The 16,667-nt window shown below is 40.0% G+C and overlaps 1 protein-coding gene across 7 annotated transcripts in view; it reads right to left on the bottom strand.

Moving 5' to 3' along the window:
• anks1b (ankyrin repeat and sterile alpha motif domain containing 1B) overlaps positions 1–16,667 on the bottom strand; it is a 282,958-nt gene that overhangs the window by 97,680 nt on the left and 168,611 nt on the right. For all 7 annotated transcript variants that reach the window (XM_026146084.1, XM_026146081.1, XM_026146083.1 and 4 more), the window contains one exon: positions 7,478–7,614. In XM_026146084.1, coding sequence (XP_026001869.1) covers positions 7,478–7,614 — 137 coding nt within the window. The remainder of the gene's footprint in view (positions 1–7,477; positions 7,615–16,667) is intronic.

Raw genomic sequence — 16,667 nt, 5'->3', positions numbered from 1 at the left:
AAGTAACTTTGCTATTACACATTTTATTAAAAAAAAACAAAAAACAGGAATACATTTATGCCCACAAATCAGAGACTGTAAACTAAAATACACGGCACGTTCTGTTATTTTAAATTTACATAAATTTCCATTTAAAGCTGAGTGAATCCCATGAGACTGATACACCTATACACTGGGCCTACAGCCAATAATCAGTTGACATACATTTCAAGTCTTTGGATGTCACAGTCTTAGACCGTGGGAGGAAGCGGAAGTCCACGCATGGACAGAGAAAACATGCAAACTTTACAGCTGGGAAGTGGATTAGAACCTAGGACCTTCTTGCTGTGAGTCAACAGCGATAACCACTGTTTTGCTACTTTAAACCAAAATCATTAACCTGTCTGCTTGATTACAACCTTACACACATAGCACACTCACAGAAACCAACTCAGAAAATGCAGATATATCTGTGTTAGATTACAGATGCAAAGCGGTTAAATGAATTTACCACATACTGGGAAAGTTGCATATATATGACTGTGAGTGCAGAGTGCCCTCAGCACAGTTCCATTTGTTTTGCAAAGTTCAAGTAGGGTCATCAAGACTAGCTGCATAAGCTGATGAATGACCTCTCCTCAGTTCCAAAGAGACATCAAGGATATTTTGCAGAGTCTGACCTGCACAGGCTCATTGGTGACTGCATCAGAAACACCAACTGAATAATTAACCTCAGTTTGAGCTGGAATAACTTACCAGCAATGTGCATTTTTATGTTTTTCATTAGCGAACAGTAAACTTTAATTTAACTAATACTTTAGTTATATCAGCAGAATTCAGCTGAGAGGGCGCAGTGATCTTTTTAGATGGGCCTTTCCATAAAGCTGACGGTGACTACACCAAAGAGCTTCCTTGTCAGTTCCAACTGCTACTTTTTCTTTGTTGAAATTCAAGTGTGATGGCTGAAGTGGAATTATTAAAGCTGTTGAGCAACAAAAATGATCCTTGCAAATATAAGTTAATACCTACAGTAAAACCTGAGGTATCAGCAAAAGCAATGTAAATCTAACGTACACACTGAGAAAAAAAATACACATGTCAGATGTTGTTTATATGTTGGGTCCTTTTATCTTGTTGGTAGGTGGTTGCTAGGCAATGTGATGGGCGTCATATGATGTGGATATGAACTTTTTTAGGATATAAGTGAGGTCTTAATGTTGTGACATTAAAATGTGTTTTTTTATATGTGTTATATGTGCATAAATGGCATAAATGGGTGTTACACATTATCAAGGTGGTTCTTAGACAACACAATGACATCACAAGATCTTATTATAGATCTCCTGATGGTCTTTTTCAGTATGACGCTGATTAAAGATGTATACCTAGGCGTGCAAACAACACTTTAAAAATGGATGTCATGCTACTTTGTTGGCAGAGACCAGAGAGACCACCACCACCACCAACACCAAAAAAAGACAAAAAACACACTGCATAAAACTTTCTGCCTTGTTTACAAGCCACAAGCTAGCAGAAAGCCTACAATTATGCATGGGAGTTGTAAAGCTAGGTGTTGATTCACAGTGGGGCTGATAATACTACTAAATCTTTTACACATCTTAGAAGAGTGATTAAATTTGAGGCTAAAATCAACAAAAGCCTTTAAGACAATCTCTTTACTGGATAGATTGGTTGGTTTATCATCTGCTATCACAATAATGTCTGAGAACTTTACCTCCATTTGTCCTGAAGAACAACAAGTTTTCAGTGTTTTTAACCTTTTCACATTTCCAATGAGATCTGTCCCGAAATGGCAGTTTATAAGTGTGTCTTTGGTGCTAACAGAGGCAGGCAGTCTTTTCTGTGACGGTCCTGTTTGTTTACTGTAATTATGCTGTCATCTTAAAATTACTCTGCACTGATGTTGAAATTACACATATCAACTTGCTCCGGACTGGTCAAAACAATCCACTATCCACCACCAAAATCAACACCCTTTCCCCCCACTGAGTTACAATAAGGATCTTTAGGTCCCTTGCTCAAGAGCACTTTAACTACAATAATTTGGAAATATGGGACTGTACAGTAAGTCATGGGGTTTCCACACAGGCACATCATTCACATGTCAGGCTGACATCCTTCTGAATGCTCTGGTGATGTTTTCAGAGTGACAGCGGTGTCATACTCGGCGCCTTTATTATGGACTTTGTGTGCGTCTGTGCATCCTCTCGGCCTCTGTAAGGGGAAAAGTATTATCTCCATGTTTCAGCATCAGAAAGCAGTTGGCTCGCTTTATCTACTCTCTGAGTGTGTTTGACTGTCTTCATGTGGCCAGGGTAGCTATCAGCTCAATCAAGGAAGTGTTGAAGTGTGACAGATCCAGGGTAGGTAGATCTGAATGTGTGCAATGCATACTGTATTTCCACATATTCTTCTGTGTGTGGGTGGGTGTGAATGGGTGTATAAGAGAGAGATCCCAGTATTGCAGACATTCGCATTAGGTAAGCAAAAGAAAAATTAGAGCCTGAGCTTTAGTAATGGGCAACACACACACACACACACACACACACACTTTTAATTTCATACTGCTTCTAAGGACTTTTAACAAACAGGTCCCCTGTCCCCATAGAGGGGTCTATGACAAAAGTATACACTTTGAGTCACTGCAGCAGAACTGGAGAGGTTTTTGTCTTGGGGGATGGCACACTGCAAAAAGAGACCGTGGCAGCAAATCACTTGATCTTGCACCATTATGCAATTGTTACGTTGCCAGTTCGGCAGAAAATCTCACCATCAGGGTGAGATAAACTGCTTGTTTTCAGTAACTCTCACTGAGTACTCAGTCTATTAACTCTTCATGATGTCAATTATGCTCAGTTGGTTCTTGCCAGATTAAGACTTCTCTAGGAAGTCTATATCGTAATTTATGCCTTAACCTTCTGCGTTATTCAGTCGTTGGCTGTGTCATTCGGACATATAGCGACATTTCTCAGGAGGTGCATGTCAGTTCACGTGGAATGATCTGGTTTATGATTAAAAGGAATTTATGGCTGCATCTTAACTTATGAAACAGACTTCCCATAGAAGTCTAAATTAGGGGCCAAGAGTGTGCAAAGAAAACATCCTGCACACCAAAACATCAGAAATCAAAACTCAGACCAGGCAACATTTTTACTACCTTCTAGTGACCATTTTTTAAAGCCAACTGTAGCCTCAATTGCCTGTTTTTAGCTGACCGGACCAGGACCCGATCTGGTCTTCTGCTGCTGTTCTGCTTCAAGGTTCGATGTGTTCATGTGTTTTTTCCTTATTACTGTTGCCTTCCTACCAGCTCAAAGCACTCCAACCTCTGCCATCAATAAGGCATTTTTGCCCAGAGAACAGTCGCTCACTGGATATTTTCTCCTTTTGGGACCAGTCTCTAAACTCTAGAGATGCTTGTTTGGGGGAAAATCAGTTGATCGCCAGTTTCTGAGATACTCATATGAATCTAGCATCAATAACCATGCATCCTTCAAAGTCACTTAAAGCACTTTTTTTGCACATTCTAAAGCTCAGTTTGGGCTTCAGCAGGTTGCCTTAACCATGTCTGTCTGCCTAAATGAATCGAGTTGCTGCCATTTGAATGGCTGATTAGAATTGAAGTGTTTATTAAAACACAATCTGATCAAACGAATAACACAGAGTTTTCATGTCTTTATCAAACACACTGAGTAGACACTGATGGTGCAGGTCAGAAAAAGTAAAAGGTTGTCTGTGCTTACAGTTTCCCCCAAAGCTGCTTGGAGTCAGGTGTCGCAATTAAGGAGATGAGACTGGAGGTGTTGGAGAGGTGCCTTTCTCAGCAAATAAAGGTGCCTAAAGTGTGGTTACTCACAAAATTTGCTCTTTTTGACAAAGAGTGGCCAGTGTGAGTCATATCTCAATAACATTCACAGGATTTTAGAAAAAAACATTTCAGAGATGCACACAACAGCGTATTACAAAAGACCTACACGTTCCTTAATCATCAAATCGTTCACAAAGAGAGCAAATTCACGAGTGCTGCAGTACTCCTCTGCTTAGAAGTAATTTTACTGCAAATATGTAACATACAAAGTATAGTCCTGCAAGAAGTTAAAAAAAAAACCCTCAAATGTAGGAACAAAACTGCAATCTATGTTTCCAATTTAGAAAGAAAGAAAAAGCTGAATAAGAATACTGTTAGCACCACAGAGGAAACACATGGTCTCAATAACAACAAACAAAAAAGTTAAGGTAAACTAAATTTTGAAGCATAAAGGCAAATCACACAAAACTACAATCACTGCTTTGAGGAAACATGGTGGAGGAAGCATCATGACTTTGGGCTGCTTTCTACTTCAAGGTCTGGACGCCTTGCAAATACTAAGAGAAAAACTGAATTTCAAACTGTACCAGGGGAAAATATCAGTGCAGAAAAAGAAAAGAAAAGAAAATAAGATGCAATAAGCCACTGACCTGCATTTTTCAAATAAAAATAACTAAATGAGATCTTGGATTCAGATTCCTGACCTAAGCTTAACTGAGATGCTTACTGTTTTCATAATTAGCCAAAGGAAACATCTAATGGATGTTGTTGCTTATTCCAGCCTGCACAATGTGATTAATCAGTCTGAAAAGAGATGAAAAGCACCAGTGTTTGGTTGTTTTAACCTCACAAGTCAAATGACGATTAGACCACATAATATGAGTAATCATTGCAGAAATCACGGTAATTCCAGAGGGTTCACTAACTTTTTGCTTGCTTGTGTGTACTGCTGAAATAGCCAGCGGGAGCACTAAAATCTAATGAAATGTATTCTAGAGAATTAATTAAGCACTATAAAATTGAACTCTGGTGCTCCTTGATTATGTGCGCTTCAAGCCGAGAGGAGGCCCGCTGGGCGCCGCATGTGATCCCTCTACGCACATTAGTTAACATGCCAAAGATAGACCCATGATAATGGGTGGGGGTGGGTGAAGAAAACAAGGCAACAAGAGAAGATGCTGTGGTGAGTAAAGGCCATTCAGAGAGTCAGAAGGTCTACTTATCTCACGCCATGTCTTAATCTTCAACAAGAATGAAAATCTTGAAAAACACTGACATGATAGTTACTACACTACATTAAACAAGCAGATGAGTTTAAATATTTTTTTCAGTGTTATGTCACACATCATCTGCTCACTGAGAAACAACTGCCTTTAATTATCAAGGTGCGAAACGCTCGCGCTGCGCTCGGGTGTCTGATACTATCTTCCCATTGACCAAAAAAGCGAGGAATAAATTAATCTCAAGTCTCTAATGAATTTAATTCGATGTTGCGTTTGAATCGCCGAGTGTTGATTTGAAGTTATTCAAGATCAGAGGCATATTATTATTAATCAATTCTGCTGCTGGTGTACACAGAAAGTGAAGTTTTGAAAGCTTTATAATACAGGCAAAGCATCTATCTGTGATATAATGATGCTGATACACATTTAATACACATTCCTTTCACACTTCAGTTGGCTCACAGGAGGTTCCTTCACTGAAATAACCCTAATGAAGCATTTTTTTAAATTTAATTTCATACAAATATCCATAAATGACTCTGTTTCTTAAGCAGTAGACGATGAACTTCAACTTCTGTCTGTCTGGGTTTGACTTTTTCATCTAGATCTCATTAGACCTTTATTATAGTGAACAAATGATTCGCTACAACGACAAAAACGAATCTGTCTAGATGGGGAGTTGTGCTGGGTTAAGGGCAGGATCGTTGTGTTTAGCAATGACTGCTTTTTGTGTTTCGGCAATCTTCATCATTATTTTTCCAATATAATCACCAGGTGATCAATGTTGTACAATCTGTGCCATTAGCATTAAAAAATAAACAGTGAAGTTGCATAGATTCAGGTACAGCAGCTACTGAGACAGTGACACAAAAGGAGTTTATATAACTCCCAGCATGAAAAGAAAGTAATATAGGCCTATTCATCGGGGGACCTTTTTTCACAATGTATCATATAGTTTCCTGTGTTAGTGAAGACAGTGTGGCAGATGCAGGCTGTACAGGACCGGCTGTGGCTCAGGAGGCAGCGCAGATCATCTACTAATTAGAAGGTTGGTGGTCTGCAAGCCAAAGTATCCTTAGGCAAGATAGTGATAGTGCTCCTGAGAGTGAATGTGTGTGTAAATGTACTTAGACTAAGAAAAAAGTGCTTGTATAAATCTGTGTGTGAATGGGTTAAAAATACATGTCGTAAAAAAGCCCATTAGGTGCTTAAGTAGAACAGAAAAGCACTACATAAGAACCAGTCTATTTACAAGTAAACTGGGACATCACATCTTTTTTTTAAACCATCTTTTCAGGTCAAACAGGAAGAAATATGAATAACATACATTCACCAAATTAACTGTTTTAGCTTATGTCTAAAAACCACCTTAAAAACACATGTGACAAATATGGAGCAGTCTGTAATTGACAAAAATCTAACGGTGAAACAAGGAGCTGATGAGATGGGATCAACTAGCATTTCTAACAAATGGATCAATGTAGGCTCTCCTTACACACACATTCATTTCAAAGAGGCGCAAGCGTGAACTGTCAATACAGTTCAAGCTCATGCACACTGGTGCCTCAATGAGAGAGAGACAAATTAAATAAAATCTAAATTTTAAAATCATATTAATTTAATGCGCCAGTGGGAAAAATCTGTTAAATAATGCAGTGACTGGCAAGCTACTGGTGCGCATTCTGACCACAGTCAACGCACAACCCAGCTGCATGCAACATGTAGATGCTGGTGAAAGGTGAAAGTTAACATGAATCAACAACTGAATTATTAAAAAGAGTGTAGCTGGTGCAGCAGCAGACCACAATCTCTCAATCGCACCCCATTATGTCAGCGTGGAGGTTCACAGATGACACAGCAGATACCTGTCTTCCAAAGCTGTTTCTTCAAATACAGAAATTTGACGTTTTTATACCTGCGGTGCAAAACGTGCCCCCACAGGCTAGACTTCCAGCAGGTTTTGTGACTAAAGAAAATATTCTAAAATAAGACCAAAATAAGACACTGAGAATGGAAGTTAAATCACATTTAGAACAGAAACACAGTCAAACTTTCCAACCCTGGTTTAAAAGGACCGTCTGAGTTTTTGCTACCAGAATATGATGCCTATAAGCACAAACATAATGGAAATTTTAGATAATCTAAACTACTAGAAACAGGAATAGAGAGAGGAAGGTAGATGAAACGAAACAGGGAGACAAACAGAAACAGAGAGATGTTTACCATTGTGTGTGTCATTGTGTGTGTGTGTGTGTGTGTGTGTGTGTGTGTGTGTGTGTGTGTGTGTGTGTGTGTGTGTGTGTGTGTGTGCACGCGTGCAGGTGTTTAAGCTACTTGTAGGTGGATGCTCTGATGTTCAATAATGCATCAGGTGCTTCTACAACGCATTCATTAGTGTGTGTGTGTGTCTGTTAGTCTTTTTGTCTGTGTTTGTGTGTGTGTTCACCTGTGGGCGGATGACTCTCTCGATGCTCTTCAGGGCTGTGTCAGGGGAGGGGGGCGAGCAGTCCGGTGTGGGTCCTGTTGAGCAGTTGCCATGGTTACCATGCTCCCCCTCACTCACCGTTACATGGGACAAGTGACCTTAGAGGGAGAGAGAAAGAGTGAGAGACAAGTAAAAAGAAGAGGGGAAGACTTGCCCTTTGTACCCCCTTCATCATCCACAGGAGGGCGGAGTCTAAAGCCAGATTACCATTTCTACGATACTTGCAAGCAGATGTGTTTGGATTTAAACTCTGCATGTAAACAGAGTCACAGTTAAAGTCAAGGAACAAAATAACACAGAATAAATGTAGTATTATGAGACAGACATTTAACAACATCCAGTCAAAATACTGCAATATACACCGATCAGGCATAGCATTATGTGCACCTGCCTAATATTGTTGGGTCACCTTTAACTGAAAAAAGCATCTTTACCCATTGAGGCATGGACTCCACTAGACCACTGAAGGTGTGCTGTGGTATCTGGCACAAAGAAGTTAGCAACAAATCCTTTAAGTCCTGTAAGTTGTGTGTGGATTGGAATTGTTTGTCCAGCTCATTGCACAGATGCTTGATCGGAGTATGACACCGACTTGCCTTCTTGCCATAGTGGATCATGGGTCCAGGTATTCCCCAGGTAAGCAATGCACCCGGCCTTCCATGTGATGTAAAAGAAAACGTGGATCATCAGACCAGGCTACCTTTTCCCATCCAACTCTGATGCTCATTGTTGGCGACAGTGATCTACACGGGCACCCTGATTAGTCTATGCCTATGCAGCCACATACCAACAAACAGCAATGCACTGCTTTTTTCTATCGGCTTTCTATCAGAAACAGCATTAATTTTTTAGGCAATTTGACCTAAAATAGCTCATCTGTTGGATCTGACCACACACGCCAACCCTAACGCTGCACATGCATCAGTGAACCTTGGCTGCCCTGGACCCTGTCGCTGGTTCTCCACTGTTCCCTCCTTTGACCACTTTTGATGGATAATGACCTCTGCAGACCGGAAACACATCACAAGTTCTGACCCAGTCGTCTAGCTATCACAATTTGGCCCTGGTCAGACTGTCCCAAATCCTGAATCTTGCCCATTCTTCCTGCTCCTAACACATCAACTTGGAGGACAAAATGTTCATTTGTGCCCTAATATGTCCCGCCCACCGACAGGTGCCACGATGAAGAGATAATCAGTGTCATTCACTTCACTTGTAAGGGGTCATAATGTTATGGGTGATGCATGTAAATGCTCTTAACAAAGCAAACTAGATTATCGCATCTCCCCAGTGCTCGGTTTTCAGTCTTTAGAAAAAACAGGTGAGAGCTTAGCCAGTCTTTTCAGACTATATCAGTTGCCAGCATGAAGCAGTATAGACAGCAAAATAGTTTATGTAGGAAACAAAACATAGGTGGTGTAATAGCGTGTTAGCATTTTCTAGTTCCCGCTAAACACATGAGAATTCAGCAAAATGGCTAATGTGTCATATTATGTACAGTACCTCCGCCTAACAGTGACCTGGTAGTTACAGTTGTTTTATCACTGAAGAGAACCAAAGAGAGGTGAGTGTCATTTTGTAATTTTACAAGCTTCAGCAACAACCACAGCAGGAAAACGTGACTGCTGTCCAGAGCAGTTTGATGTCTATCTCAGTTTTCTATACACACACTCAGTGTGTGCAGTTGATTACAGAGTATCTGAGCTAATTTCCCCAGTGCATGATCCTTTAGCAGAGAAGAGGGGAGGAAAAAGGAAAAGAAAAAGACCAGAAAGGAAGGAAGAAGAGAAAAGTGCTGAAGTCGACTGAATTAACTTTCAGTGGGAAAAAGCATTTGTCTTAATCAACTGGAAGAGACACAATACCCAGACAGCTTTCTCGCAATATTGTCATCAGACACACACACACACACTCGCTAGATGTTTTCTGTCAGTTACCACCTGCCTACACGGACTCGATCAGATGCCAGAATATCATCCAATTAAGGTGTGAGACCCAGTCGGGACTATTACCTCACAAGTGTGCATACATGTACACACTGACACAACAGCACTAAGAACAGAATTATATATTTCATCTGATTTCCAGGGATTGTTTCTTAACTAAAGCGACAACATTAAAGCCACGTGCCTACTACGTGTATGTACGACCCCCCCACCCCCACTTGTGCCACCAATAGAGCTCTAGCATGTTCTAAAATGGGCCAGCAGCTCTGTGGTGGTGTCCTGTGGCATCTGGCATTGGACCTCTGGTAGTGTTTCAGGCTTGTTCCTGTGCATCCTGGATTGGATGAATTAATTAGTTCTGCGGATTGATTATTTTTGCTCCTATGTAGGGAGAGTGCTGCCATCTGCTTGGGCTGCAACAATGTTAAGGTGGGTAACTTTGATATGAATGCCCAGACGCACGGTGTCCCAGCAGAACACTGCATTCTTACAAGATAATCGCATAACTTTTAATTATGTGGCAGGTCCACTTAGCTCATTTCAAATGGAAACTGAAATAAAAGCAGTGCTCCCTGTTGTTGTTTCAACTTGGATGTCGTTGATGGTGTGATTTTTCACAACTCCCACAAATCATCTTCACCTATTCAAAAAGAACAAATGTATAAAAAAGGGAGAAATGTGGGGCTGCTGCTGATGTTTTGCATAATGACACATACAGCGTCCTGTAATTTAATGAGCGACAAACGCCTTTACTTTACATTTACCAGGATGTCAGCCTGCAGAGGAGGAATTCTAATCTTCATGTGGAAAAAAAAAAAAAGCAAGAAGAGGTACCAAATTATTTGTGAACAAACTGAAAAGGATAAAAATAAAGTTGTATTCAGATTTTCTTTTTACTGTAATTGAAAGTAAACTCTACATTTTTTTGTTACTTATTATGACAGAATTTTTTAATAATTAAAAAGAACATGGTAACTTTTGAGAAAGCAATAAGAAAAAAAGGATAGCAGCAGATGCATTAGATCCCTGAAGACATTCCTGGTGGAACAATATTCAGTCTAAAAGGTTGAAATCAGCCCAAAATTAAAGTGAGCCAAATAGAGAAGAAATAAAATACAGCAGATACGGTGTCTGGTGTATCAAATGAAGCTTCTGCCCTGGATTATAAGTTTGAGATGAAGCCATTTACAGTCATTCAGTGTAGCTGGTCTTAGCTGACAAACACTGTTGCCATCTGTTTTTAACATTTAACAACCACACAGAAAGAATATATCATTTCTTATATATTCTGAGAAACTCTTGGGATCCTTTTTCAGTACACTTTAGGTCATTATCCATTTGGCTAAATCTGACATTTCATCCAGCTACCGGTACTTCTATCAGCAGTCAGATCATCAGTAAATACTAGTAAGCCAGTTCCACTGACAGTAATACGAGCTCACGCTTTAACATAAGATCCACCGCACTGCATTATATCCACACTGTGGGTTGCGCCACTTCTAAAGCTTTGGCATCTCTCTGATTGAAAATGATGGCCTCTCACTCTTATCAACATCTCTCTGGGCCTTGTATCCAGTAAAAAGCTACCAAAAGCAAATATAATTGGACCCAACTTCGGATCTTCAATCAGTTCAGTCTGTCGTACAATTATAGAGCAGGTCTCACCTTGCCACACAACTGCTTATCAGTCATTCGTCCAATTTTTTTTAAGCTCCTAAAAATGAAGCACTGTTTCTTGTTTGGTTTAAAATCTACTGTGATGGTGTACAGAGGTAAATTTGCCTCTTGTGGAAATAATTGCATATTCTTTATTGACATCTAATAACTTAAGATTTTTCAAAAATCTACCAAACAGCATTTTAACAAGAATCCAGAAAAACAGCAAGTAGGACCAATTTTCACAGTAACACAAAAGAATGAGGCTCATTAGAGAAGAAATCATAAACACTGAGAAAATGCTAGCAGGAACAATAATCGAGCAACAGAGAGAAACACGATTTGCAAAGATGTAAACCTCATAAGAGACCATTTCCAGACGCAGCTAAAACTCCCTGAAGTCCTTAAATACTAAATAAATAAATAAAAGAACTGTATTTCTTTTCATGGAAGATTTTCTATATACTCCAGCAACCTGAAGTTACCAGTTTTATTGTGAAGCAGCTTTAAAACCAAAAATGTCTGATCCTGGTTTAGAAATTGCTACCATCTTCCATCCTATTTTGATTTTGATTTTTCAACAGTCTGGCTGCAGACGTGAAGCCACACAATCACGCAGGCACATCTGTCCTGCAGGGGGAAAGTGACACAGCTTCACAGCATGCTCTCACATCTATCAAACATGTTTGCAAACACACACGAGCATGCGCATGCACACATACACATGCGCATGCACCATAAAAGAACTGCCTGGAGCTGAATCAATGTTTAAATGTGGGCGTAAATAGATAAAATAAAGAGTGAAAAAAAATGGGAGAGAGAGAAAAAAGGAAGGAGGGTTATATATAGATGGGATTGAGGTTTTGTCCTATTGAATAAGCCTGTCAACACTGTTTTTGATGATGGATGTAAGATGTGTGTGTGAATGTGTCTGTTTCTGACTCTGCTTCCTTTACATGTGCCTTGGGCTCACTCCTGGGAAACACTCTTAGCTGTCCTTGCCAAAGAGAATACATGTTTGTATGTTAGTGTGCATACAAAAGTGCACATGCGTATGGGTGTCGAAATGTAATCTCTGATGGATGTTGTACCTGTTCACATCCTTGATACTGGGAAGCGCCGAAATGTTTCATTGTACAGTTTCTGTGTCTTATAATAGAGCCTGGATATATTCAAATATAACTCTGTGTAGATCCAAGACCAGCTGCCCTGCTCTTTACAGCACCCTGTAGAGGACCCGTGTGTCTAAGTGAATTCTCGGTGTGCGCAAGCGTTCAATCAGCTGTCCACTTCCTGGTCATCTAACAAGACAAAAACTGTCAATTTTAGACACGTTCTTTGGGCTGTCAGTTCTGCCTCTCTGCCACTCTGGGGGTATTTCATATGTATAGTGTATGTGTGTGCATGCAACCTTGCAAGTCAGTGTCAACTTACAGCTGAGCTTCTGTGTTTTTTTAACACTACAGTTGGAATCGAAAAAAGAGGAAGTTTGAAAGTTTTATTTACCCATGCACTACAGCAAAGATGCTTTAGCCAATCCCTGTGGTTTGGGGTTTCAGCTTAGGATAACTTTAAATCCACACAGGGAATTGAGAGTAATAATCTTTAAGATCCTCATTAAATCGAGGCCAATTCAGTACTATTTTTGGTCTGTATTTTTAGTCATTCAGTGTATTTATATTTTGTGAATAGCCCTTTTGTACAGAAGTTGCCATTGTTCCCACCTTGAGTGGAAATTGTGTTCATGCTGAATTTGTGAGTTCTACTATAAACAGACATCAGCTGATCTTCTGTTGCATTTCAGACAAAGTACAGTTGCTGCTCAGGTTATTTATTTATTTATTCACATATTGACTATACTGATACAAAAATTAATAAAAGAGATAAGAACTTTATTAATCCCAAAGGAAATTCTTGTGCCTTTTATATGCTCGGTGCAATAAAAATAGAAACAGGAGCAGAAGCAATAAGGTGTACAGAGTCAGATAGCAAAAACAGCAAAAACAAAGAGCACTCAGCATGCAAACCTCTATCAAGGCAGCTCACTCTCTGGGCAATATTTAGCTTTATGGGAACAGTATTATATTTTCTATATATTCATTTTGTCTTCTTTCTTTTTAAATGTACTTTAAGTTTGTCGTGCAGTATAAATCATATATTGGTAGCACGTCAGATATTTGATTAGACAAACATTATTTGGGGATCAACTTAAAAAAATAGTTGAAATGTAAAAGTGAGATCAGACGCCAAATGTGACCTCATGTTTGGATGCAAACTATAATGTCCGTAAGTTATTATATTCCAAACATTTCCTAAATGTTTCCGATACAAACCAAGGTAATACGTTTAAAAAACAGCATTATAAAGCACAGCTACTATAAAACAAGAAATATTAGAGGAATAAATATGCATATAAATAAAATACATGTCAATTATCAATATGTACAGTATCTTACCTATGAGAAATTTGGCTTAAAATTTTAATTAGATTAATGCTATTAACAAATGCAGTATAAAATAAATTGCATGTGATGGTGTAGTAATAATAATCCTTCCATCTGGTAATGAACAGATGGGATGGAGCAAGAGTATAATATGATAAAATGTTGATGTGCATGTGTAGATTTTTAAAATATCAAGTTACATCATCTAAATGCTATAGCTCGGTAGTAGAAAGGATCTCCTCTACCGCTCATTCTTACACCTTGGGCCAATGAGACTTTTGCTATGAGTGCTACGGTGACCAATCAGGGAGGCATGCACGGCATAGGGCAGATTGTCCATCATGCTGAGTAGTTTCTCCAACAGGAAGTTGAAAAGGTTTGATTCACTACTGGAATCACCATTTGAGGGTGTGAAATGAGTCTTCTGTGAGCCCCATATAAACATAATGTCTGCATAAATATTGAAGAAAATCCCAAATCGAAACTTTTTAGTAATATTTTTGACTAGAATACCTACAACATTTAGAAAATAATTATATGTTTTAAAGATTATATTGTAAGATAAGCCTCCACAACAGGGAAGTCAAAAAGTATTTAAAGATCTTAACTCACTGTTGATCTTGAAAGTATGGAAAAGCCACAGAGTCTTCTTTACTCCTACAATAGAGCGCAAACAGAACTATATGACAGAAACAACCTAATCTAAGTAAGTCAACAGAAAACTCAAGGCTTGAATCTAAAGCTAAGACCAGAAACTTAAAAAAAAAAAAAAAAAAAAAGTGTATGACCATATCAACAGCAATTTCCTCTGGGTGTCAAAGAGGAAGACACGTTATTGCCTTTCTTTCAACAAGTCAATGGGCCTCGACCCTTTTAATGGCGAAGCCCTGGGCTAGTACATGGTGCCATTAGCCACTCTAAGCCTCCAGTGCCAACCAAAGTGCGATAAATGGGGTGAGACGCAGCAACATCACAGCTTTATCCACCAGAGAGCAGTGAGGGTGAAAGTTAATATGGGAGGGGGAGTAAGAAACTAAAAGACCGAGTACTTCATTCATTAACCTGTCAGGTAGCAGGGCTGCGGTGTGCATGCCTGTGACTGGCTAATGTGAACTCATTTAAAAATGAAGCATGGCTGTGACAAGACCATCATTAAAAATGCCTCTTTCTGTAACATAAGGGGAAAATCATGAAAATCAACACTGTTATAGAAGTAGCAATCTTTATATATTAACCATCCAGATGAGACTGTGAGCAAGTTCAGATTGAGGCTGCGCTCACACTGCGGGATAAAAAGGACCAAAATCTGAGCTTTGTTTAGTTTTTCCTCCTCATATGTGACTCAGAGCAGCCAGGAATCTAATCTTTTCAATCTGCCTCAGGCCACTTTCACATGACCTCAGTGTGAACCCTCAAATCAGAATTCGTGTGACTTTCTGTGTCCTGAAATTTGAAATGAAATATGATGTAACTTAACATTGACATACACCTCCATACAAAGCAGCAGATATACAGTATGGGTAAAAAGTTCTCACTCAACCTGCTTACACATCTGTTGTTAGACAAAAGCTTGTGGATCAAACAGCTTCAGGCAACGAGGTTCATCGCTCAGCATCGCTGAGAGTTGAAAAACTGTCTAAATTCTTTCATCTGTAATCAAATTATCGGTGTGGCTGCTTTACCAGGGGCGATCGTGGCTCAAGAGCTGGGAGTTCGCCTTGTAATTGGAAGGTTGCCGGTTCAAGTGCTGGCTCGGACAGTCTCGGTCATTGTGTCCTTGGGCAAGACACTTCACCTACCGCCTACTGGTGTTGGCCAGAAGGGCCGATGGCGCGATATGGCAGCCTCGCCTCTGTCAGTGCGCCCCAGGGCAGCTGTGGCTACAACTGCAGCTTGCCTCCACCAGTGTGTGAATGTGTAGATGAACTGGGTGTGTAAAGCGCTTTGGGGTCCCTAGGGGGGACTAGTAAAAGCGCTATACAAATACAGGCCATTTACCATTTAATAGTTAAGTTTAACATCCAGGCATCCATGAAAACAGGATTTATAAAGTTTAATCGAGTTAGAAGCCAGCAGGAAGTTAGCACGTTAGTTTCCACATAAACATGATATACCATGTTCTAACTGAGAAATTTCTGAAAAAAAATTAAGACGTACACCTCTGCTATCACGTTCTGCTCGGGGTGTCCGGGTGGATTTTCGAGACTGATAAAAATGTTCGGGTTTTCCTGTATTCCGACAGAAGACCCATGAGTGTGACGTCATCCCCGAACTGCTGCTTTGTGAGCGCTTGTTCTGAGCTCACAGACGGGACCTAATGATGTTTAAACGATCCCAAAGCGCAAGTGCATCTTTTCAGACGAACTGCAAAAGAAATTTCCCTCGTTCCGACCATAGCTGGACTGGCCATCGGGGATACTAGGCATTTGCCCGGTGGGCCAATGGTGATTTTTCGTTTTTACGGCCGATGGTTTTGTTGTTGTTTTGTAACGGTATAAACAATGAAAGGTGGTAGATTGGCCAGATGCTGGCTGGTGTGCAAAATTAACTCAGTTATTTGGTGGTGTCTATGGCGGAGCTTCCACAGAGGGCAGCAGGTGGATGAGTGTCAGGTGAACTGAAAGTTCACTTCAGGTAAGAAGTTATGACCTGCAGTCTATCTGGGTCAGATATAACCCAAGTTTAGGTGGAGTTTATTTTCGTTGTGCTGACTTTTTACAGTAAGTTACAATAACTTGTACTGCCTACTAGCTAGCATGACAGAGTTTCTATACAGCTGGGCAGGTGCTGTGATGTTACTGATAGTGATATGATATCGGTTTGGATATGTGGTGAGAGGGAAACCAGGAGATGTCCTTACTGAATCATCAGAGCTGAAAAGCTGATGGAGAAACAGGTTTACCTTTTAGGTGACATGAATGAGTTGAAGGGAAGTTATGAACTGTTTCTGAGAGACAAATAACACCAGGATCCTTTTCTAAGTAGCTGACAGCTGGTAACTGTGCAGGGGCGGGTCTAGCAAAGTTTTGCCAGGGGGCCAGGTAGGGCATTAACAGGGAGAGGGGGGCACAAAGAAATACTTTTCTTTCTTATTCTCATTTAAAA

The sequence above is a fragment of the Astatotilapia calliptera genome, chromosome 17 (assembly GCF_900246225.1).
Source record: "Astatotilapia calliptera chromosome 17, fAstCal1.2, whole genome shotgun sequence".
Taxonomy (NCBI): Eukaryota; Metazoa; Chordata; class Actinopteri; order Cichliformes; family Cichlidae; genus Astatotilapia; species Astatotilapia calliptera.
This window is presented reverse-complemented; position numbering and strand designations above follow the sequence as displayed.